Raw genomic sequence first — 26,295 nt, 5'->3', positions numbered from 1 at the left:
GAGTGTTCCATGTGCACTCGAGAAAAATGTGTATTCTGCTGCTTTTGGATGAAAAGTTCTGAATATATCTGTTAAGTCCATCTGGTCCAATGTATCGTTCAAGACCATTGTTTCCTTATGATTTTCTGCCTAGATGATCTGTCCATTGCTGTAAGTGGAGTATTAAAGTCACCTACAGTTACAATATTATTATCAATATGTTTGCTTATGTTTGTGATTAATTGATCTATATATTTAGGGTCTCCACATTGGGGGCATAACTATTTACAATTGTTAGCTTTTCTTGATGAATAGACCCCTTAATTATGATATAATACACTTCTTCATCTCATTAGTCTTTGGTTTAAAATCTAGTTTGACTGATATAAGTATGGCTGCTCTGGCTTTCTTTTGACATCCAGTAGCATTCTCCATCTCCTCACTTTTCAATCTGCAGGTGTCCTCAGGTCTAAAATGAGTCTTTTGTGGGTAGCATATGGATGGATCTTGTTTTTTTATCCATACTGATACACTGTGTCTTTTGATTTGGGCATTTAGTTCATTTACATTCAGAGTGATTATTGAAAGGTATGGATTTAGCGTCATTGTGCTATCTATATGTTTCATGCCTGTAGTGATGTCTCTGGTCCTTTGTGGTCTTTGCTGCTTTCCATTCACAGAGTCCCCCTTAGGATCTCCTGCAGGGCTGGTTTAGTGGTCATGAACTCCTTTAGTTTTTGTTTGTCTGCAAAAGCCTTTATCTCTTCTATTCTAAGTGACAGCCTTGCTGGATAAACCCTTGTAGGTAAAGGCCCATTTATCCCAGCTGCTTTCAAAATTCTCTCTTTGTCTTTGTATTTTGCCAGTTTCATTATGATGTATTGTGGTGTTGATCTGTTTTTGTTGATTTTGAAGCAAGTTCTCTGTACCTTCTGGCCTTGGATGTCTGCTTCCTTCCCCAGATTAGGGAAGTTCTCAGCTATAATTTGTTCAAATAAACCTTCTGCCCCTTTCTCTTCTTCTAGAACTCCTATGTTATGGATATTGGATATTACTATGTTTCATTGAATCACTTAGGTCTCTTATTCTCCCCTCATGATCTAGTAATTTCCTATCCCTCTTTTTCTCAGCTTCATCATTTTCCAAAGTTTTATCTTATACTTCACCTATTTTCCCCTCTGCTTCTTCCATCCTTGCTGTCACTGCATCTAGTTTATTTTGCATCTCATTTACAGCATTCCTTAATTTGTTGTGACTACTTCTTAGGTCTGATTTCTGCAGCAATAGATTCTCTGCTATCTTCTAATTTTTTTAAATGTTTTATTTATTTATTTTTTTTTGAGAGAGAGACAGTGTGAGCAGAGGAGGATCAGAGAGAGGGGGAGACACAGAATCTGAAGATAGGCTCCAGGCTCTGAGCTAGCTGTCAGCACAGAGACCAACGTGGGGCTCGAACCCACGAACCGTGACATTATGACCTGAGCCGAAGTCGGACGCTTAACCGACTGAGCCATCCAGGCGCTTCTATACTTTTTTCAAGCCCAGCTATTACTCTTATAACTATTATTCAAAATTCATGTTCATATATATTCTTTATATCTGTTTTGAGCAATTTTCTGGCTCTTATTTCTTCCTGGAATTTCTTTTGAGGAGAATTCTTCCATTTCATCATTTTGGCTATTTTCTGTCTTTTACATGTTTTAATACCTTGTATGTCCTGCACCTGTGAGTACTACTATATTAAAAAGGAGTCATGCACTGTCCAGGGCTTGGCACCTCAGGAAGCGTTTTTGGAGTGTGTTGCCTGCACTCTGTTGTTGTGTCTCTGGTTACTTTATCTCTCTATTCATAGTGATGGTTTTGACCTTCCACCAGATATCCTTTGATTTTTTCGTTGAAGTAACCCTGGAAAAAATGATAAAAGGTTGGGAGGGTAGAAGAAGCCTTAGCTCATACAAAGAGAGAAATGAGAGGGGCAGAAAAAAAAAGAGACCAGGTAGAGAATCAAAGAAACTATAATGCTTAATCCAGAGAGAGAGAGGAGAATAAAGAAAAAGGAGATATAGAAAAAGTATAAAAACAATAGAGTAAAAATTCCTGATTAAACAAACAGAACAGAGAAAGAACAAGAAAAAAATATTTTATATTTAAAAATTTATATATAAATAATATATATAATTATATATTATATATATTACATATATAAAATATATATTCATATATATATATACATGTATATATATATATATATATACATGTATATATATATAAAGAATTGACCAAAAATCAGGTTAGAAAATCCAAAACTGCAGGTCAGTTGTCTGTTGGTGCCTTGAAACTGGTGGCTGTGCTAGTCTGGAGGAGAGGCTGTCTGGTTTGGTCAGTGTCATTCTCACTCCATAGATAAGCAGGTACCAGGTATCAGGGGCAAGGGCTGGTATAAGTAGGTCCTGCCTCCACTGGGGTCCACTGTCCTGTTCCCTGAAACCCCACCGGGTTGGTGATGGGGAGAAAAATGGCAACGCCCCAGTTTCTGCTCCCTCGACCGGGTGTCTCAAACCATGACTAGGTGTCTTAGGCAGCCCTCACAGAGCAGCACAGCCAGCTGGCTTGTCCTGCTCCAGTCTCCTGCACCTCCTAGGTGCTCGGCTGAGACTCAAAACCTGATGTCTTAAATGATCCTTCTCCACACAGGCCAGGTTTTGTAATAGTGTCACTCTGCCCAGTCAACAAGGGTCTTCTGGCTGGCACCTGCAGGGTCTTTTATCCTTGAAGGGGCAATATACCCCCTTCAGACACTACTCAAGGGAGGGTACTGCCCTCTCCCAGCATGCCCTGTCTCCCTTTATGCTAAGATTGCTACCTAGCCCTGGGGCTGGCTCCCCTCCCTCCAAGGCACGCGAGCATGCACACACAGCTCTGCTCTGGACAAAGTCGCATAACCCTGAAAACTACGATCTTCACTCTGTTTGCAAGGTAGAAACTGGCTCTCTTCGTACTTTTTGTTCGCCAGTCCATGGTCTGGAGAGGTTTTTCTCTTGTCCAATTACAATCCCACACTTCCACAGCCTTTCTCTTCCTTTTGTCTCTCCACTGAAGGGGTTTGACCCCCCTGTGACTAAGCCACCTGTTTTATCTCTCCCAGTTTGGAAACACGCACCTCTGTCCCACCAAGCTGTCTCTGTACACCTGTGGATAGGTTTCTGTCACTCCGTAGCCTGGATTCCTGGAATTCCAAGTGTTCTGACTGCAATACTGCTGTGTTTGAGAGAGGAGAGAAATTTCGGTTCCCCTTCCTCTCTGCCTTCTTGACTTCTGGGCTCTTTTTTCTTTTTTTTAATGTTCATTTATTTATTTTGTGTGTGTGAGTTAGAGAGTGAGTAGGGGAGAGACAGACAGAGAGGGGGAGATAGAATCCCAAGCAAGCTCCATGCTGTCAGCACAGAGTCCACGTGGGGCTCAATCTCACGAACCATGAGATCATTATCTGAGCTGAAATCAAGAGTTGGGCACCTAACCAGCTGAGCCACCTAGATGCCCCCACATGCTATTTTTTTCTTACAACACAGGTAGCACAGAACTGACAATGGTTTCCTAGTTTTGGTCTTTACCCTGACACATATATCTTAAAACACTTCCTTTTTGTCCTGATATGTTCTGAAGTCCGAAGTGGCCCATATGGCTCCTGTATCTAAAATATTCTAAGTTCTCTGACTTGCAGCCTTCTCAGATTCCTATGAAATTAATATGTGTAAAGTGCTTAGATGAGTACTTAGCACATAGTAAGCATTCAGTAAATTCTAGCTATTATTATCATTGTTTGAATTTCCATATACTCACATTTTTTGAGTATATGATCCTGTCCTTTAGCATGCTGGAGTTTTTGTGTCAGCTCTATACTTGAGATGATGTAAAGAGCTCCAAGGCATCTTTCATTTTATTTCCTGTGCCTCCCACCTTCATCTCATTCCTAGCATTCTGACTGTTCTGCTTTTAGCTGCTCTGTGTCCTGGCAGCATGTGTTTTATTGTCCCTATTTTCTTTTTAGTCTGAGTAAAATTATTTTTAAGACATAGTGAATATCAGCTCTTTTCCCTACAGTTCTTGTATCTTGTTCCCTAATCTTTCTGTAACAGTGTCTGGAGGTAAGTACATAGTCTGGGGATTACTTTCTCCCTGTGACTGTCTTTCTCTCACTAGGAGAAAGTAGGAGTCTAAGGAAAGAAAAATGTAACATCCAAAATTGGATTAAAATAGGAACTTTAGATTAGTAAATAATTTAAGTGTTTATGTTTTCCTAGTAAAAATAAATGACCAAATGTTTTTGTATTCCATCACTAATTTGTGAAAAATTAATTCTAATACATAAAGGGGAAGAGGAGAAACGTAGAATTGTAGAAATATAAAAAAGTGACCTAACTTGATTTTTAAAAACTAAGATCTAAGAACCTGAAACTTCATGTGCAAAATATTTACCATAATGCTTGACACACAGTAAATGCTCAGGTTAGTGGTGTTATTACTGTTAGTACCTGGCAGCATTAATCATAGTACTAATTATCAAAATAAATATAGCAGATATTTTAAAATAGATTTCAGACTTGTAAATGACAAACTAGAGTTTGAAGAAGTGAAATACATAGAGGGAAGACACAAATTCATAGTTTATTGAGAGAATCATTTTATATATACTTGAATTCTCTTATTTGTAAGAATTAGATAATCATTATTTCCATTTTATAAATGAGGAAACACTCATTTATGAGAAAACATTCATGAAGCACTGAGAGACTAGTTCAAGGTTATAAAGCTAGTAGGTGATAGAACCATGAGTCAGATCTGGGTAGTTGGGGAGTATCTGTTTCTGGCCCTAATAGGGATTGAATGTTTTCTTAAGGTCTTCACCAAAAACTGAGACAAAATACAGGAAACAGTGGTGTTCAGACTGGAAAACAGGTAATACAGGCAGTGATCCCTGAAGGAAGGAAAATAAATGAAGTAATCTCTACAATTGGCCTATATTATGTCCAGCAGAATGGAAAGGCCTTATAGTACATGGTGCATTGAGTAGAAGACTCAGAAAGATTTTACTTCAGTAGTGAAGCCAAATTAGCCCTACACTAAAAGGGTACTCTGGTTCTCCCTAAGAAATGTAAAAGCAAGATCTAAAAGTATTAAACTCTTCCTAAGTAACCTAAAAGTATAACAGAATGAAGATTTTAAAGCATGTAAAGGAATCCAAAAGAATGCGGTGTTGAAAACAAACAAACAAAAACATAAAATTCACAATGTCTGACATCTAATAAAAAATGACTGGGCAACCCCAGTTGGTTCATAAGTTATAGGTTCTTAACCAAACATTTAAGGAAGAAATTATGCCAGATCTCTACAGGCTTTTACAGAAAATAGAGTCGGAGGTAATATTTCTTAATACCTAATACCTAACCTAAAACCTCAACCAACCTAATACCTAAATTAAAGACATTAAAAGAAAAAAGCAACATAACTATAGACCACTGTCTCTCATGAATAAAGATTCAAGAATCCTAAACAAAATATTAGCAAATCAAATCCAACACTGTATTAAAAGAATAATACACTGTGAACAAGTAGGCTTTATGCCAGCCATGCAAACCTGGCTTAACATTATAAAATAATGTAATTCAGTCATATCAATGGACCAAAAAAATCACATGATTGTATCAGTTGATGCAGAAAAATCATTTGACAGAATCCAACATCCATTCATGATAAAAACTCTCAACAAACTAGGAAGAGAGGGGAACTACTTCAACTTGTTAAAGAACATCTACAAAAACTCTGTTGCTAACATCATACTTAATGATGAGAAACTTAGAGCTTTCCTGCTAAGATCAGGAACAATGAGGTAAGGATATCCTTTTACCACTCTTTTTCAGTACTGGAAGTCTTATTCAATACAGTAAGACAAGAAAAGAAAATAAAAGACATACAAATTTGGTAGAAACTAAACTTCCTTTGTTCGCAGATACATGGTTGTCTATAAAGAAAATGTGAAACAGTGAACAAAAAAACTCTTGAAACTAATTAGAGTTACAGTGAAGTTGCCAGGATAATGTACAAAAGACAATCACTTTCTTGTGTAATAGGAATGATGAGGTGGAATTTGAAATTAAAAACACAGTATCACTTATGTTAGCATCCCCCAAAATGTAATACTTAGATATAAATATGAAAAAATGTAGAAGATCTATATGAAGAAAACTACAAAACTGATGACCAAAATTAAAGAACTAATTAAATGGAGTGACATTCCATGTTTGTGGATAGAAAGACTTAATGTTGTCAGCATATCTGTTCTTCCCAACTTGGTCTATAGATTCAGTGCAATCCTAATCAAAATGTCAGCAAGTTACTTTGTTGATATCAACAAACTGCTTCTGAAGTTTATAGAGAGAGACAAAAGACCCAGAATAGCCAACACAATATTAAAGACAAAGTCAGATGACTGACAGTGTCTGACATCAGGATTTACTATAAAGCTGTTATAATTAAGACGGTCTGTTGACTGGTAAAAAAAAAAAAAAAAGACAAGTAGATCCATAGAACAGACCACAGAGTCTAGAAATAGACCCATAAAAATATAGGAGAAAAGGCAGAATGGAGAAAAACTCTTTCAACAAATGGTACTAAAACAACTGGACGTGCACATGCAAAAAAAAAAAAAAGGGTCTAGACACAGACCATACATCTTTCACAAAAATTAACTAAAAGTAGGTCTACTTTGAGACCTAAGTATAAAACCTAAAATTACCAAACTCCCAGAAGATAACATAGGGGAAAACTTAGATGACCTTAGATGGGGTGATGGCTTTTTAGATACAAAACCAAAAACATGATACATGAAAGGATTAATTGCAATGTTATACTTTATTAAAATTAAAAACTTCTGTGAAAGATATTGTTAAGGAGAGTAAGAAGAGAAGCCATTGACTGGTAGAAAATATTTGCTAATGGAACATGTGATAAAGGACTGTTACTCAGATTATACTAAGAATTACAAAACCCTACAATAAGAAAAAACCTGGTTTAAAAATGGCCAAACGCTTTAACAGACATCTCACCGGAGAAGACATACACATGGCAAATAAGTATATGAAAACATGCTAACCATTGCATGTTATTAGTGAATTGCAGATTAAAACAAGAATACCACAAGACACTCTGGAGAATGGCCAGACCCAAAACACTGGTGATACTAATTGCTGGTGAGGATGTGAAGCAACAGGCTTCCCACCATTACGGGTGGGAATGCAAAATGGTATGGCAACTTTAGAATACAGTTTGACAGTTTCTTACAAAACTAAACATAATCATACCATGAGTTGCAGCAGTCATACTTTTTGATATTTACTTTTAAAAATTGAGAATTTCTATACAACCACCTGTGCACGGTTGTTTCTAGCAACTTTATTCCTAATTGCCAAAACTTCAGAGCAATGGATATGTCCTTAAGTAGGTGAATGGTTAAATGAACTGTGGTACATCCAGACATGCAAAGACATGGAGGAACCTTTATTATATATTACTAAGTGAACGGAGCCAATCTGAAGAGGCTGTATACTGTGGTATTCCAAATATATGACATTCAGGAAAAGGCAAAACTATGGAGACATTAAAAATATTGGTTGCCAGGGATTAGGGGAGAGAGAGGGATTAATAATAGGTAGAGCACAAAGGATTTTTAGAGCAGTGACACTATTCTGTGTGATATTAAAATGGGTACATGCCAGTATACGTTTGTCAATATCCGTAGAGTGTACCACACCAGGAGTGACCCCTAACATAAACTATAAATTTTTGGTCATAATGTATATTACTATATGTTTATGAGTAGTAACAAATCTATTCCTCTGGTATGAGATGCTGATAGTGGGGTAGGCTGTGGGCCTATGGAGGTAGGGACATACGGGAATTCTCTGTACTTTCTGCTTACTTTTGATGTAAACATAAAACTTCTCTAAAAGACTATAAACACTTTTAAAAATAAAGGCTTTTTAAAAAATTCCAGTATAATTAACCTACAGTGTTACATTAGTTTTAGGTATGCAATACAGTGATTCAACAATTCTATATATCACTCAGTGCTCATCATGATAAGTGTACTTTTAATCCCCTCTACCTATTTTACCCATTCCCCCACCCACATTCCCTCTAGTAACCACCAGTTTGTTCTCCGTAGTTAAGAGTCTCTTTTTTTCTTGTTCATTTGTTTTGTTTCTTAAATTCCACGTGAGTGAAATCATATGGTATTTGTCTTCTCTGACTTATTTCACTTAGCATTATACCCTCTAGATCCAGCCATGTTTTTGCAGATGGTACTATTTCATTCTTTTTTTATGACTGAATAACACTCCCTTGTGTGTGTGTGTGTACACATCAGATCACCTTCATTCATATATCGATGGACACTTGGGTTGCTTTTATAATTTGGTTATAATTATTATAAATAATGCTGCAATAAGCATAGGTGCATGTAACTTTTCAAATTAGTGTTTTCATATTCTCTGGGTAAATACCCAGTAGTGCTATCACTGGATCATATGGTTATTCTATTTTTAATTTTTTGAGGAACCACCATACTGTTTTCCACAGTGGCTGCACCAGTTTGCATTCCTACTGAGAGTGCATGGGGGTTCTTTTTGTCTGCTTCCTCACCAACATTTGTTTGTGTTTTTTATTTTAGCCATTCTGACAGATGTGAGGTGATAACTCACTATGGTTTTGATTTGCATTCCCTGATAATGATGTTGAGCATCTTTTCATGTGTCTGTTGGCTATCTGTATGTCTTCTTTGGAGAAATATCTTTTCATATCTTCCACTTATTTTTAATTGAATTGTTTGTGGGGTTTTTGGTGTTATGTTGTATAAATTCCTTTTATATTTTGGATACTAATTTGTTATTGCATATGTCATTTGCAAATAACTTCTCCCATTCCATAGGTTGTCTTTTAGTATTGTTGTTTCCTTTGCCGTGCAGAAGCTTTTTATTTTGATGTAGTCCCAATAGTTTATTTTTGCTTTTGTTTTCCTTGCTTCAGGAGACATTTCTATAAAAAGGTTGCTATGGCCAATGTTAGAGAAATTATTGCCTGTCTCTCTTAAAGGAATTTTATAGTTTCAGGTCTCACATTTAGGTCTTTAATTCAGTTTGAGTTTATTATTGTGTTTGTGTAAAGAAAGTTGTCTAGTTTTCTTCTTTTACACGTAGCTGTCCAGTTTTCCGAACACCATTGTTAAAGAGACTGTCTTTTTCCTATTGCATATTCTTCCCTCACTTTTTCTAAAATTAATTGACCATATAATTATGGGTTTATTTGTGGGCTGTCTATTCTGTTCTATTGATCGATGTGTCTGTTTTTGTGCCAGTACCATACTGTTTGGATTATTGCAGTTTTGTATGATCTCTTAAAATCTGGGGTTGTGATCCCTTCAGTTTTGTTCTTTTTTTTCAAGATTTCTTTGGCTAGTCGGGGTCTTTTGTGGTTCCATAAAATTTTTAGGATTATTTGTTCTAGTTGGGTGAAAAATGCTATTGGTATTTTGATTGCATTAAATCTGTGGATTGCTATGGATAATATCAACCTTTTAACAATATTTGTCCTTCCAATCTATGTGCATGAGCATAGACTAGACTTTTTAGTTGACTGGGCATGCAGAGAAGCAGGGGAATTTATTTCATAATGAAGAAAAAGATCAATAAGCAATCAAAAGATTGATAGAATACTATAAATATATTTCTCATAATTTTCATAACATTTTTTCTCTAGGTTATTTTAAGAATATAGTATAACATATGACATACTAAATATGTATCAGTTGACTGTTCATGTTATTGGTAAGGCTTCTGGTGAACAGTAGGCTATTTATTAGGAGTTGAGTTTTAGGGGAGCCAAAAGTTATACAAGAATTGTTTACTACAGTGGGGGTAGTGCCTCCCCCTGCTTTGTTCAAGGGTCAACAGTCTAAGTGGAAAATACACTGGCAGTGGATTAGATACTGCATAAGAAGAGATAATGACTAAATTGGCGATTTTGCGATAGTAACTCTCCAAAATGGAATAGAGAGAAAAAGAATAGGGAAAACAAAAAAACATTTAATACATAGTGGACAACATCAGACAATTTAAATTTTAAAATGAGGAGGGAAGAACAGAAAAAAATATTTGAAGTAATAATGACTAAAGTTTTCAGATTTCATGAAAACTATAAATTCACAGATACAAGATTCTCAATGAAACGCGTGCACAGAAAACACAAAGGAAGCTATACCAAGGTTCCATTGATTCATATTACTTAAAACTAGTGATAAAGAGTAAATCTTAAAAAGAACCCTGGGGAAGGGGGGAACAAACACCCAGAAGACCTCTCCCAAAAAGATAGAATAGATATATTTTTCCCTTTGGCTCTTAGTAAGCAAAACAAAAAACTCTGGACGTTATATATAAAACAAACATAGGATGCTGAAAGATGGAGAAAAGGTATACCAGCTAAGGACCTTGGGATCCAAGGACTGATTGGTATGTTCCCTGGGTTTTCATTTTGTGTCGTATATTCCAGATTTGATGCTGAAGAACCTAGCAATTCGGCATGTATAGTAAAAAGCCCAATCACAGGCTGTTCTCTTCAGACAAAGCACTAGAATACTGCAGTAAAAAGTAGCCCCATCCCAACCTAAATGAGTGAAGGCCAGTGGAGCACCTAGATTTCCATCTTCCCCAAGCTATAATGGAGAGGCCTAATTTTCAGCCAAGATGATTAGCAGCAGAGGCAAGGTAGGGACCTAGGACTTTCATCCACACTTGGCAGTAACTAGGGCTTCCACCTTCCCACCATGATGACATTGGAGATAACATTGGGAACATAGATTTCCACTAGTAATGAGGTGCCCCCTACCCTCTTTGCTTGGGTCATGTCAGAAAAGGCTTAGTGCTGAATCAGGACTTTCACTACTGTTCAGCTCTGGAGTGTTAATGGAAGCCACGTTTGACTCTGTGGTGTCAGTGGAGGCCATGTGGGGAGTAATTAATCATTCCTGTCCCTACCATCTAGGGAGCTATCCATGTGCCTAGTTGGGAGCTGGAATTCCTAGTTCTACCCAGCATGTGTGTCATGAGGAGCTTCTCCCCACCCTTGGATGTCATAGAGCTAATTGGGGAATGTGGACTACTACATGCACTTGGTAGTAATGAGAGGTAGTAATCCTTCCTGTACCAGAGCCATGTCCTAAAAAGCCAGCTAAAATAAACTTTAGATAAGATCCAGAGTCTCCTAACACAATATCCCAAAAGTCTAAATTTCAGAAGAAATTCACTTGTCATACTGAGAACCTAGAAGATTTCTAACTAAATGAAAAAAGGCAATAGATGCTAACATCGAGATGACAGAATATTATTAGAATTATCTGACAAAGACTTTAAAGCAGCCATGGAAAAAATGTTTTAATACATAGTTATAAAGGTGAAACAAGTAGAAAAAAAATAGAGTCTAAAGAAGGAAATAGAAAATGTAAAGAACCAAATAAAAATTGTAGAACTGAAAAATATGATGACCATTGAAACCCATCCCCCCAAACAAAACAAAATACAAACCCTCAGTTGCTGGCCTTAACAGCAGAATGGAGGGGATAGAGGAAAAAATCTGTGAACTTGAAGTTAGGACATTAGAAAGTATCCAGTCTGAACAAGCTACAGAAAATAGATTAAAAAAATAAATGAACACACAGAGCCATAGGTACCTGTGGACTATAACAGCAGATGTAAGATTTTTGTCCTTGAAAAGAGAAAGCATTGTTGAAAAAGTACTGAGAGAAATAAAGGTGAAAACTCTCCAAATATGATAAACACAAACATATAGATTCAAGAATCTGAGTGAATATCAAACAGGATAAAACAAATAATCTACACTAGTAGAGATCATAGTCAAACCTGTAAACACCACAGAGAAAAGAATCTTATGAGTAGTGAGAGAAATGATACCTTACTTAGAGGGGGAAAACTATTTCAAGATTTCTCATCAGAAACCATAGAGGCCAGCAGGAAATGCCACAACATCATTAAGTGTGGAAAGGAAAGAAGTAACAACTCATAATTATCCAGCAAAAATGTCCTTCAGGAATGAAGAATAAATCAAGACATTCATAGAATAAGGAAAACTAAGACAATCTGTTGCCAGTAGTTCTATCCAAAAGAATGTCTATGGGAAATTCTCTGAGCAGAAAGAAAACAGTTAAAGAATGAACCTCAAAACATCAAGAAGGCTAAAAGAACACAGTAGTCAAAACTATGGGTATATATAATAGATATTTCTTTCTTGAATGAGTTTTCTAAATTTTGTTTGGTGGTTAAGGCAAACATTATAAAGCTGTTTGCTGTGGTTTTAAATATATATTGGGGAAATAAGACGATTAAAGGCAAAAGGATGTAAAGAGAAGTAAAATTTCTAAGTGTCACTTGAACTGGTAGAATGAACCCAGTAGACTATGATAAGGTATATCTAAATAATGCCCAGAGCAACAACCAAGAAAGCTATACAAAGAGATATGCTCAGAAAATTATAGATAAATCAAATGGACTCCTAAAAAAATGGTCAATGAACTCACAGGAAGGCAGGAAAAAGAAAACAAACATAGAACAAGAAATAGGAGAAGAAAACCCAAAAAACTGAAGCCATAACATATTTATAGTCACAATAAAAGTAAATGGTATACATATAAAAATTAAAAGAGATTTACAGAGTTGATTTTAAAAATGAAAGAACTATATGCTGTCTGTAGGAAACCTCAAAAATAGCAATATAGGTAGTTAGTAATTAAAAGGATGGAAAATTATATGTTTTGTAATAAAAGTAACAGAAGTAGCTGTATTAATATTGGATAAAGTAGACTTCGGAGCAAAGAAAAATATCTGAGGTGGAAGATTATATAATGGAAAATGTCAGTCTGTCATGAAGACTGGAATACTAAATGTGTATGAAACAAACAGAGCTGCAAAATACAGTAAACAGAAACTGATAGAACTAAAAGGAGTAAGAGCTGAATCCATAATTATTGTTGGAGATTTGGCACCCTTGTGTCAACAATTGATGGAAAAATTTAAAAATCAGGAAGGATGTAGAACTCAGCAACACCATTAGCCAACAGAATCCAGTCAACATTTATAGAACACCCGACCCAACAAGAACACCTAAACATACATTTTTTTCAAGTGGTCACTGAATATATACCAAAACAGGCTATATCCTGGGCCATAAATTAAACCTTAACAAATTTATAAAAATTGAGAATATACAGAGTGAATTCTCTAATTACAATAGAGTCAAGCTAGCAATCAATAGCAGAAAGATAGTAGGGAAATCCTTAGTTGGAAATGAAATGATATCCTTCAAATAATTCGTGAGTCAAAGAGGAAATTTCAATGAAAACATATTAATAAAAAATAATATTAAGAAAAACATTAGCCTGAATGAAAATGTAACATGTTAAAATATCTGGGATACAGCTAAAACATTGCTGAGAGAAAATGTATAGTGCTAAATGTGTTCGTTAGAAAACAGGAGAAAAATATCACATCAGTAATCTAAGCTCCCGCCTTAAGAACCTAGAAAAAGAAGATCAAAATAAACCCAAAGCAAGTAGAGGGAAGGAAATGAGAAAGATAAGAGCAGAAATTGAAAACAGAAAAACAATAGAGAAAAATCAGTTTAGCAAAGAGCTGTTCTTTTGAAAGGTTTAATAAAATTGACAAACCTCTAGTAAGACCGCCAAAAAAAGGGAGAAGGTACAGATTACCTATATCTGGAATGAAACAGAGAATATCACTACAGATCTTGTACACATCAAAAGGTTAATAAGGTAATCTGGTGAACAGCTCTACCCAAACAAATTTGACAAACATAGATAAAATGGATCAAAAGGCAGATGCTACCGTAACTCACCCCATATGAAATAAATAATTTGAATACCCATGTAACTATTAAGGAAACTTAATTCATATTAAAAACTCACTGAAAGAATGGTTTCATTGGAGAATTCTAAGAAGTGTTTAAAGAAATAATCCAGTGAAGAAATGGGCAGAAGACATGAACAGACACTTCTCCCAAGAGGACATCCAGATGGCCAACAGACCCATGAAATGATGCTCAGCATCAGGGAACTCAAATCAGGGAAATACAAATCAAAACCACACTGAGATACCACCTCACTCAGGTCAGAGTGGCTAAAATGAGCAAATCAGGAGACTCTAGATGCTGACAAGGATGTGGAGAAACGGGCACCCTCCTACACTTTTGGTGGGAATGAAAACTGGTGCAGCTCCTCTGGAAAACTGTAGAGGTTCCTCAAAAAATTAACAATAGAACTCCCCTGTGACTCAGCAATAGCACTTCTAGGAATTTACCCAAGGGATACAGGAGTGCTGATGCATAGGGACACATGTACCCCAGTGTTCATAGCAGCACTTTCAAGAAAAGTCAAATCATGGAAAGAGCCTAAATGTCCATCAACGGACGAATGGATCAAGAAGATGTGGTTTATCTATACAATGGAATACTACATGGCAATGAGAAAGGATGAAATCTGGCCATTTGTAGCAACATGGATGGAACTTGAGGGTGTTATGCTGAGTGCGAAATAAGCCAGGCAGAGAAAGACAAATACCACATGTTTTCACTTATAAGTGGAACAGGAGAAACTTAACAGAGGACCATGGGGGAGGCGAAGGGGGGAAATAGTTGGGGAGAGGGAGGGAGGCAAACCATGAGAGACTCTTGAATACTGAGAACAAACTGAGAGCTAATGGGGGTGGGGGAGAGGGGAAGGGAGCTGATGGGCATGGGGGAGGACACTTGTTGGGATGAGCACTGGATGTTATATGGAAACCAAGTTGACAATAAACTGTGAAAGAAAAATAAGTAAACAAGAATGAAAACTAGTTCTATGCAATGTCTTACAGAAAATAAGAGAGATGTTACCAGTTGGGGAAGTTGGGTAAAGGGTACACAGAAACTTTTGAGTTATTATTATGTTTCAAATGTTTATTTATTTTGAGATGGAGAGCATACAAGTGAGCAGGGTTGTGAACACGGGAGGGGCAGAGAGAGAATCTTAACTAGGATCTGTGCTGTCAGCACAGAGCTCAATGTGGGGCTCAGTCTCACAAACTGTGAGATCATGACCTGAGCCAAAATCAGTAGTTGCACACTTAAGCAACTGAGCCACCCAGTGCCCATGAATTATTTTTTACAGTTGCATGTGAACCTACAATCATCTAAAAATGAAATTTAAAAAATGTAAACAGGAAAAAGTTATTTTGTACAGAAGAAGAAAAGTAAGATTGACAACAGACTTCATTTTGGAAATAATATAAACCCAAAGACGGTAGAGAAATATCTTTAAAATACTAAAACAAACAAACTTAGGCTCTTTGATTCCAGAACCTATACTCTTAAGCCATTTCTCTATGCTGCATCATAAAGATCATAAAAACAGAGATGGATGGAGCAATTAGATAGACTACTTTTTCCTTTTTTGTGCCTTGGGGAGTTAGAGTGGTACAACCATCCTTTGAAAAGAAGATGAACAACAACTATTCCTAGTCCCAGATTAGTTTCTTGTTTCTGTTGTTTCCTTTACTTCAACAGTTTTTAAAAGTAAAATTGGTTGATCATTTTTCTTGTCAAGTAAGTTTATATTCTAGAAGAGAATAAAGTAAATGTAGAGGTAGCTGAATACAGGCAAATTTGGATACATGTTCAAAAGAAATTCAAAGAATTTCCTTGAATAAAAGAAATTCAAACAAAGCCTTTGGAAAATTTAGAGAAAGGATTGAGAGTCAGCAGATTAAGGATATCAAGGAAGATTGAGTGTGAGTCTAATTAAGAGTGGAGGAAAAGGGAAAAGCTGAGAATATGTTCAAGATCTGTGTTTTGATGATTAGGGCAAGGGTAGTATCATGGCAGTGATTAAATATAAGCTCTTTGGTGGCACAGGTTTTGTGATTATTTGCTTGTCTGCTAGGTTTGCAATGTATCCTTACTACCTAGAACAGTCCTGAGTACATAAGAAATGCTCAATAAATATTTGTTACATGAATGAACAAACGAATAGAGAAATTAGAAGGCAGTGATCACCAGATTTCATAGGGATGGTTTGATAGTGAGCGCTTGTTTGGGAGTTATAATTGTGGGATCTAATTGTGACTATGCCATTAGCCAGCTTCGTCCATAGTTTGAGCTGTCACTTCAGCTGTCACACAGATGACTCTCAAAACTATTGGAGAGAGCAATAATATAGGAAACCTGCTGGTCAAGAGCCTTAGCTGTCCTTATATGTAAAATGAAGATGACGAGAGAAAATTACTGTTACTAAATGCAATTTTATGTCTAGTGCATTTAGCTTGGTACTTGGTCCATAGTACTCAGTAAATGGCACCATTGTCTGAACCTGAGTTCCACTTGGACTTTGACCTATATGAGCCACCACACCTCTAATATAAAAACTGTATTTAAATTACCTTATGCAAAAAGCTAAATGGTATTTCAAAGATACGCAGCCTAAGATCTTCATTTTAATTGGTGCCAAAGTGAAAAAGTAACTTGCATAAAGTCACATGGAATATGTAAAGAAAAAAGTAGTTGGGGATCAAACCTGGGGGTTTAATGTTTATATGTAAAGAGTGGGAGGAAAAATAGGAAAGAGAGACTAAATTAGTTGGCCTTGAGGCTGAATTTTATAGCTGCCTTCTATGATGAATTTTATTTTCTGGAAAAAAATGTTTTCCTGCTGGATAGCTGTACCTGTATTTCCCATTGACATCTTTAATTCAATGTGTCTAAACCCTAATTGGAATCACTGCGTGTTAAAACTGTAAATGAGTTTTGAGGGCCTTCAGTCTAAACTCTCGTTTTACAGATGAGGAAAACAGATTCTGTGCTGTGGTGGAGCTCTCACACTTTTTAGATTCATTTATTGCAAAGTGGAGCCATCATTCATCTCCTGGGTCACTTTTGCCCAGTTTACAGAGTGTTACTTTAAGTCCTTTGGGCTTAGAGTGAGCCTTCTCAGCTCTTCCTGCTACAGACAACCTGTGGTATTATTAAGAGCAGTAGTTTTTTTTTGTTTGTTTTGTTTTGTTTTTTCATTAAAACAGCTCTTTCAATTGAATGATATGAAGAAACCCCATATATAAAGAGACTGAAAGAGAGGACTTGCTATGGTTAACAAAGGTTTGGTGGTGGTGGTGGTAGTTGGGGAGATCAGGAAAGGGAAATAATGAGTTTTACCCTGATAACTTAGCCCCCAATTCCTGTAGGTGAGGAGCCTCTGAAGTGCCTCTGAGATTGAGAAGCAGTGTGTAACTCCATGATTGGAGGCCTGTGGGATCCAGCAGTGAGGGTTGGCATGAATGAGAAGACCGCTAGTGTTTCTGTTCATCATGTTCCCATGTGACTTTTCCACATACCCTGGAGTAATAACTTTTCTTTCTTTCTTGAATCTAATAATTAAGAACTAGGCCATCAGTGCAACTAGGGCCTTAATAGACTCTCAGCTGTCATTTAAAAACTCTCATCATGTTTATACTCTCATCATTTACACAGACAAGCAGCTTTTTTGTGAATTAAGTGGTTTGGAATAGATAATTTTATTAGTATAGACATAGCCCAGGTATTATTGTCACATGAGGAAAAGCTTAGTGGCAATCAGCATATGATAAACCTTTATAATGTTCTGATGAATTGTAAAATACTTGACACATTTTTAATTACTTTTATACTATTATTTATAATTTTGAATTTTAGCAACTGATTAAGCCCTGTGCTAGACACCATGGGGAGACAGAGGGAAAATAGGAAAAGGTCCTTGCCTTCATATTTGAGTCATGCTGCGTACAGAATGAAGAACGTGACATTTTAAGTTTTTTCCTTTGTACTTGATTTCATCACCTCAACTTTCTTTTTCATATTGTGTAAGTTTTAATTTACTGATGTGTAAAGCATATTCATGACTGAAAATTCAATAATGTAAAATTCTGTGCTTTCTTTCAAATTATTACTAGATTGCCACACTGGAGAATGATAAAGAAGAACTACGTAATCAGCTGCTTGGTGTTGATCCCACAAGAGACAGCAAACGAATGGAGCAGCTTGTTCTAGAAAAAGTCAGTTTGTTTCAGAAAGTAAAAGGTTTAGAGGCTGAAGTAGCAGCATTAAGGGCTGAAAAAGAAAATTCTGGTGCTCAGGTAGAAAATGTCCAAAGAATTCAGGTGCGGCAGTTGGCTGAGATGCAGGCTACAATCAGATCCCTGGAGGTAAGATTTTAATTGCTTCCCGGTAGAGTATGGCATACTTTTTTAAAAGTGCAGTTGACAAGCCTTTGATTTTTAGAGCACAAATGTATGCTTACCAATCTAATGCTGATCCATTTGTAGAGTCCCTAGAGTATATATTCTTTTTGTAAAGAAGAAAGCTATTGATTCATAAGCAATAGCTATGCTACTACATTTACAAAGGGGTTATTTATTCTTTGGGAGCCATGACACCTAGCTAAAATGATTTAACCCTTGAGATGCCAGAGAGTAGATTATGCAGAATTTTCAAAATTTGTGTTTCTGAGGATTAATGTCATCTCAAACCAGAAGGAACAATTTATTCCTAGTTATTTCCTTACATGGGATTCAAGATATTAAAATCATAAGACCTGTTTAAACAAAAATACCATAGTTCTATATCTTATGGCAGCTTTTTACCAGAGTAATACAATTCAACTTGGGACTAATACATATAAATCTTTAGTGAACTATTTTCCTGAGTTCGTTAGAGAAAGATAAGAGGTGGCAGAGGTAGGCTGGTACTCCTAAAGGTATTCTTCTATGAAAATTCTTGGTTTCCATTGTTGGAGAGGAAAAACTTTTTCTTCATACTCTTAGGTTTAGTGATTGGGGGTTGTGAATTAAATTGACAACAGATTAACAAGAGAAAAGATAGATATTTATGTGTAAGTAAACAGGAGTTCACAGAAAAGTGTGGCTCAAAGTGGTAGTTAGAATTTGAGGCTTGCATGCCACCCTTTTTTTTTTTTTTTTTTTTTAATATTTATTTATTTGTTTGTGTGTGAGAGAGAGAGAGTGCTGGGAAGGGGCAGAGAGAGAGGGAAACCAGAAGATCAGAAGCAGTTTTCTCGGAAGTAGAGGCTTAGACAGCAGAGAGTCTGATGCAGGGCTTGAATTCCTGAACCAAACTGTGAGACTATGATCTGAAGTCAAATGCTTAACTGACCCAACCACCCAGGCACCCCTGTATACCGTCTTAATAGAGAAAGGAGATGGGAGAAAGCACTTATTATGAACACAAATGACTTTTAGATAAGATAAACAGGCTTTAAGGGAAATAGATGGGAGATATGACAGTTTTGTGACTGTGCCTGTATAGGTGATTTCTTAACTGGGTGCTGACTTCTCCCTTGATAGGAGTCAGTCTTCCCTGGCTATAAAACCGAGGCAAGGGGATTTATAATTGTTTTAGGTGGCTCTGGTTTTTGGCAGCAAAGAGGAGTTCAGGAAAAAACTTTTTTCCTGTGTCTATTGATTATCAAATGCCTTCAGCTCAAAATAATGTTTATGCCAAGGCGACATATTCTGGATCCCTTAACCATCTTATTTAGGTACACTTACTTTTCTTAGTTCTTAGTGTCTAACATGTAGCAAATATACTAGTTTTGAGCAATCAAAACCTAGTTTTGATTTATTTTGAGCAATCCAAAGTATGTGTGTAGTATATTTAGAATAGTTGTGAAATGATTAGAGTTGTAGGGAATTAGTGGCACCTAGCAAAACAGTTAATTTTTTTTCAGCCAAAAAACTGGGTACAGCCAAAATAATGATACATTTTGAAGAATAGAAGTCATCTTATTATTTTTTGGGTGAAGCTTCCATCAGTGTTTATTGGTTTCCTAAACTAAAGTTGTATCATTGGACCTTAGACATGAGGCAGTTCAGAATGAGACTTTGTTACTGCCTTTCCAATTTTAATGTATTTATAGTGACAGAATCAGTGGAATGATTGCAATTGAACACAGTGTTTGATCTCAATGCAAAGCCGTTTATTGAGGTCATTTAGAGTGCTGATTTTCAGGACAAGTTCAATGATTACAAAAGATGGGAGGTTCATTTGTGACTTTTTCAAGAGTTACTTTATCATTTGTCAGAGGAAATGAGAATCAGCACGTGAGAAGAAGCATTTATTTCTTCTTTGAGTTTTTTTGCCTATCATTGTGCCTGCCCAAAGAGGAAAATAATTTTCTCTGAATTATTTATTGAATATACCCTTATTGTATTTAAGATATATAGGAAATGAAATCTTACAAAACTGTGAAAGCTTATTTTTTTAGTGTCAAACATTTTAACTATTTTGAGTAGAAATATTTTTAAAAAGCATTTAGTTTTAATTTTCAAGTTAAAGAGTACTAGGAGTGTTACCAACCAGAAATTTTCTTGAAAATTTACAGACTTAAGAATATTTATTATGTGATGGGATCAAGAGCTATTGAGCTCTTTGTTCATACTTCCAGAGGCTCCAGATTAATTGAGAATTTTGAATTCTTAAATCTCTTTTTTTTAATCTCCCCTGATTTTCAGATTTTTTGCTCTTACCTGCTACTACTACAAATGAGCCCTTTCTTCTACTTTCTGATATACTTTTATATTTCTGTGATGCATTGAAACCCCCCAAAATGTTTGAATCATATCAGCAAGAAGAGTAAATAGGTGTCAAATGAGTACATTAGGTGCACTCTCACAAGAGAATTGTATGAGTTTTATTTTGGTGGTGGCTGTTGATGTAATTTGTCCAGATGCTCTTGTTACATATTTTCTGGAGCAAATATCTTTCATTTTAATTCTACCAGTTACTTTGAGAAAACTCTTGTTGCTTTGGTACCTGTTAGTATTGTTGAGCTTTTGGGGAGTTTGGGCTATTATATATGATTACACATATATTTAAAATAGTGCTTATTTTTATACAATTTTAACATTTACGAATAAATTTTAAAATATATTTTTAATTAAAGGCTGAAAAACAGTCAGCTAAACTACAGGCTGAACGCTTGGAAAAAGAACTACAATCAATCAGTGAACAAAATACTGTTTTAATTAGTAAATTGCATAAAGCTGAACGAGAGATAAATACCTTGACCAGTAAAGTAAGTCATCTTATGTTTGTACTTCATTCTTCAGAATGCTTGATACTGTATAATGACAAAGAAATTTTGTATTTAAATAGTTTACTTCTCTGTATGGAGATCTTTTTTAAATTTTATCATGCTACCTTCCAAATACATGCATAATCTAACCAATTTTTACCACCTCTTCTGTGACCACTCTTGTCTAAGCCGTGATATCTCTAGGATCAGTTTTTAACCCCCTAACTCTGCCCATTCAGAGCTCTGTGTAATCTGCCTCTGCAATTTTTCCATGGCCTCACAGTCCATTTTCCCTCCTACTCACTTTGCTCCGGCCTCTCTGGCCTTCTTTTCACTCTTTCTGACTTCTGTGCTAGGGCTTTTGCAATTGCCTGTCAGACCTGGTCTTTCCTCATATCCTCATAGATTGCTTTCTCACAGAGGCCTTCCTTTATTTCACTTTGTAAAACACCATCTTCCCTCTTCCTGCCTCACTTACCTGCTTTATTTTTCTTCATTGTTCTTAACACCATTTGGTATGTATTTATATTTGTTTATTTTTTGTCTTTCCTTTTCTTTCCCACCCCCTTTTCTTTCAACCAAATATCAGCTTTAAGCATAGGGAGAATGCTTTTATTATTGCTTGTATCTCCAGCTGCTGGAACAGTGACACACAGAGTCACTCAATATTTGTTAAGTGAGGAAATTAATAAAAGCAGCATGGTGTGCATTTATGTTATTTTAAAAAAGACTTTTTTAATTTTTAATTTTTTTTTTGAGAGAGAGAGAGTGACAGGGACAGAGAGAGAAAATGAAAGCATGGGAGGGGTAGAGAGAGAGAAGGAGACACAGAATCTGAAGCAGGCTCCAGGCTCTGAGCTGTCAGCACAGAACCTGACTTGGAGCTTAAACTTACTAGAGCTGAACCATGAAGCTGAAGATACTCAATGGGCTGAGACACCCAGGCACCCTGCATTTGCGTTATTTTTAAAAGAATATATATAATGGTTTGCACGTATTCCGTATACTAAGTTTTCTCAGGAACTTAGTTTTTTTCTCCCTCACATGCATATATATAAGGAATCTGGTAACCAGAAATAGGATAGCAATGATAAAAGTATTTTGTAGAAAACTGTGGTGAATAACAGTATCAGCTCTGGAGGCAAACAGACTAGATTCAGTTTTCATTTCTTTTCCTTACTAGCTGCTTGATCTTGAGCCAATTTACTTTATCTCTGAAAATTTTAGTGTTTTTCTTTACAAAGCAAGACATATATATTAAAAATACTTGGGGGTATTTTTAAGATCTAGGAAATAAGTCTGGGTTTTGAATCCATGCAATCAAGTGTTTTCCATCAGAGCAGAGCTAAGGTAAAATTACCTTAAAAAACAACGTGGCTCTCAGACCAGAAGGAACTTACTGTAGCCTAATAGAAATGAACCTATCTAAAGGAGTAATGTATTCATCATAAATTCCTTGGCCAAGGAATTACTTGAGAAGACTTAGGCATTGTCTGACAGTGGGAGATTGAATTTTAGTTAGTAGAATGTAAGTATTCTGGTCTCCTTGAAGAGACTGTTCTTACTGTGGAAAGGAATACACCAATCTGTTTTAATTAGTTAAGTGTGAAACTGTCAATTTCTTTCATTCCATTTGTTCGGATTGCATGATCACCAAACTTTCTATTATTTGTCTTCCCATGTAATTTTGTCTACAGGGAGAAAATGCCCACTGGTCTTTTAGACTTAGAGTGTTCTAATTTCCATTATAGTTTTTTCTCACAGTTACTATAACTGACATTCTGATTTTATAGATCAGTCTTTATAAATTTTACTAATGTGAATCTCACCTTGAGAGAGGTGATTTCTGTGCCTGAAAGGCCACAAACCATATACTAGATGTATTAGGTGCCTCCCTTAGGAGATAGTCTACCCAGTTTTTTCCGTAGCAAACATATACTCTTTTATGTTTGCAGATTATATATTTACTGATATTTGAATTTTTTGTTCGAATTTTTATACTTTACAGTTTACAAAGTGGTTTTGTAGCCAATATGTCATGTGTCATTTAATTCATTAGACGTGGCTGATGATAGAATAAGTGAAAATTAGGCAAGAAGATTTTTAATTGTTGAAATACTTTGATTCGAGTGTAGTCTTCTAGTCTAGCCCAAATCAGTCATTTTGGAGGAGGTACTAAACTACAGTGGAAAAGTCTGTGGGCTCTAAATCAGAATAATCTTTTGATCCTGTCTCTTACAAGCTTTTTTGAAGATTAATGATAGTACTGATAGTAAATAGTAGCAGGTGATGAAAGTAACGGCGATGATTTTGCACCAGTGATATCCTTAAAGAAGAAGATGATGGAAAGAACACAACTTTGAGCCCATTGACTAGTTCTGTTCCTCACTGTATCGATAACTGTGTGTAGAACTTTAGGCAAGTTTCCTCTTAGATGAAACAAAGTATTGTTCTGGCTCATCCCTAGGAACTTTTCCAGCCTACAAAGATTGTGTAAGCCCTACTAGAAAAGAAATTAATAATATAATTGCTTCCCGATTAACCTAGGTAGATTATTTATATAAGTGTGTACATATTGAGAGATATACATTGAGTGCCTACAGTGATAGAGTATACAAATAAATAGATGCAAAACACAAAAAAGTAAATTCAGGAAGCTCTCTCATACCTTTCTTCCAGTAGTAGTATTGGTAAGAGTTGCCTTTTTAAAGCCACACTTACATTTTTTGCATGTAAATGACAATTACAAACCACCCTTCAGCTTTAGACAAACCAAATTTTCATTTAGAATCATGCATGTAAAAAGATTTCATTGGAAAGATAAATTTTAAAATGATATTTCAACCACAATTGACAGTTTTCTTTGCAACTTGAAATTTTCATCAGTATTTTGCAACTTTAGCAAATGGTTGTTTGCAATGCAAAGGAGCACCTGGGGTGTATTTTTCTAAGTTATTCAAATTTGTAAGTGTTAGGTTTTTGAACAGAATTATGTCAGTGTGACTCTCAGTGTCTTGGATTAAAAAGTATTACTAAAGATGGCCTGAAAATAGTGACCTTAAAGATATTTCACATTCAATGAAATAAATTCTGGTTACCCCAGGAGGTGTTTGATTTTTAGAACTCCAATAAAATATACAGTTTTAAGGAAATCATCCCACACAGTTATACTTATTAACTACATTAATGAGGTCACACCATCTCAGACCTCTGAAAAATATCAGAATTTAAGTACACGTATCTTTTTGGAATTTGCCTCAAGAGCTTCTTGAGTAATACATTTTTTACAACTATATTTTTCTTGCTTATATATATTGTGTTCTTGCATGTCTTTGTGTATATGTGTATGTATAATTTAACAGATTCTGAACCCCTGTAAAACTATTGCCAGTGTTTTTATTTTTTAAAGTTTAGTAGGTAGTACTTTATGAATACTTGGGTCCTGTTGTTTCAATAGCATAAGGCAAGTTGGCAACAGGAAGGCTAGAATGGAAAATGTTATGAAAAATAAAAGGAATAACAGGGTAGCTTAGCCCAAGGAAGGTGAAGAATCATATATTTAGAGCCAGAAAGAAAAGTTTATTATGACTAATTGGGATTTGGTTCAGATTACTTACAGAATGTGCTGCTGTCATAGCTATGTAATAAATGTTCATATAAATTTCTCATTTTAATAAAATAATTCCTTTTATTATATTTTCAGGAAGTTAATAATTACTGCTAGTATAAGTGCATTCACTATGTTAGGATTATAGAAATGTGTCACTAAAGGAAAGCTTAAAGTCATATAGGTCCATAGATGAATAAATTCAAATGAGAGAGGACAGTACTTTGCTTGAGCATAGGTCACTAGTTTAATAATAAAAGTAGGCCTGAAGACAGACTTCACTTATTTGACTCTCTGTCTAGAATTCTTTCAGTTTCAATAATTATAGTTTAGATGAAAAATATTTTCTCATTTCAGTATATCTCAGAGTGAAATGAATTAAATAGTTTTTTATAGATTTCATATTAGTTCTTGTTGAAATGAATCAGGTTTCTGCAAAATAAGATGGTCCTAATTTTCCACCTCTTATTTAGAGAAGGTACAGTGTGGTTTGTTAATTAACTATTATGTCATTCTTAACCTTTTACAGTTAGTATATAATAGCAGGCTATAATTTCATTTGTTATAGAAATTAGATTTTCATTGTAGTTAATATTCAAAATTTTAAAACAACGATATGTCTGTCATGAAATTATAATATAGTAAAGTCCAATCTACAGGAAAATTTAAGTTCTCAAGATAAATACAATTTCTTAGCTGCTTTTATATAGTTTCTATGAGACTTGCTTTCATGGAAAAGAACTTCAGAAATGTTTAAAACTACAAACATTATGTTAGCAAACAGTATTCATTTTATGTAGTATCATTTGAAAATCAATAAGTTAATTTGGAAGCATGCATCTTAAATGTGGTTAGCAGTACAAAGGCAGCACAGTATTTGCACAGTATTTGCTTTTTTGTTTTTTTTGGGTTTTTTTTTGGATTTTGGCCACACCATTCTTTATAATGTTTTTAAGACCTTTCATAGATGGAATCTCTTTTGGTAAGACACTTCTGTTTCTCATCCTTCCCCTCATTAGATCTAGGAGCTGTTACTGATTTGTTTCTAACTCTCATCTTTAGTTTTTATAGATTTCTGTTGCACTCAAGTATATTATCCTTTACTCTCCTCTTCCCACCGTCTTCTGTTTTACATATTTGGTGTGTATATAGTTGTGGTTTTCTACTCTTATTTCATAGTTTTATGCATTGATGTAATATGTCAGTACAGGTTTATCTAATTTTTATATTTGTATTGGGTAAATCTTCATTATAGGATTAACTATAGGACTAACTTTAGAAGTACCTTACCATAGGGAAAGGATATGGAAAATGTTAGAGAGTAGTGCAGATAACTGGAAGAAACTAAGCTTTCTTGTTTGCTTCTGTAACCCCAGCTCCTAAAACAGTGCTAGAGCACATAATAAGTACTCAGTAAATATTTATTGAATGAATGAATACTACTTATGAACTAGAGTCATTCAACTTTCAAAAGGGA

At 35.4% G+C, this 26,295-nt stretch overlaps 1 protein-coding gene across 7 annotated transcripts in view; it reads left to right on the top strand.

The window, feature by feature from the left end:
* Positions 1–26,295, top strand: part of CEP83 (centrosomal protein 83) — a 152,023-nt gene that overhangs the window by 86,221 nt on the left and 39,507 nt on the right. For all 7 annotated transcript variants that reach the window (XR_005529160.1, XR_005529159.1, XM_039236629.1 and 4 more), the window contains 2 exons: positions 18,072–18,323; positions 21,080–21,211. Coding sequence is in view for 5 of the 7 variants with exons in the window: in XM_039236629.1 (XP_039092560.1) it covers positions 18,072–18,323; positions 21,080–21,211 (384 nt within the window). In the remaining 2 variants the exon portion in view is untranslated. The remainder of the gene's footprint in view (positions 1–18,071; positions 18,324–21,079; positions 21,212–26,295) is intronic.

The sequence above is a fragment of the Hyaena hyaena genome, unplaced genomic scaffold (genome assembly GCF_003009895.1).
Source record: "Hyaena hyaena isolate Hyena2069 unplaced genomic scaffold, ASM300989v1 scaffold_113, whole genome shotgun sequence".
Lineage (NCBI taxonomy): Eukaryota > Metazoa > Chordata > Mammalia > Carnivora > Hyaenidae > Hyaena > Hyaena hyaena.
The sequence above is the reverse complement of the archived record's forward strand: the minus strand, read 5'-3'. Positions and strand labels throughout refer to the sequence as shown.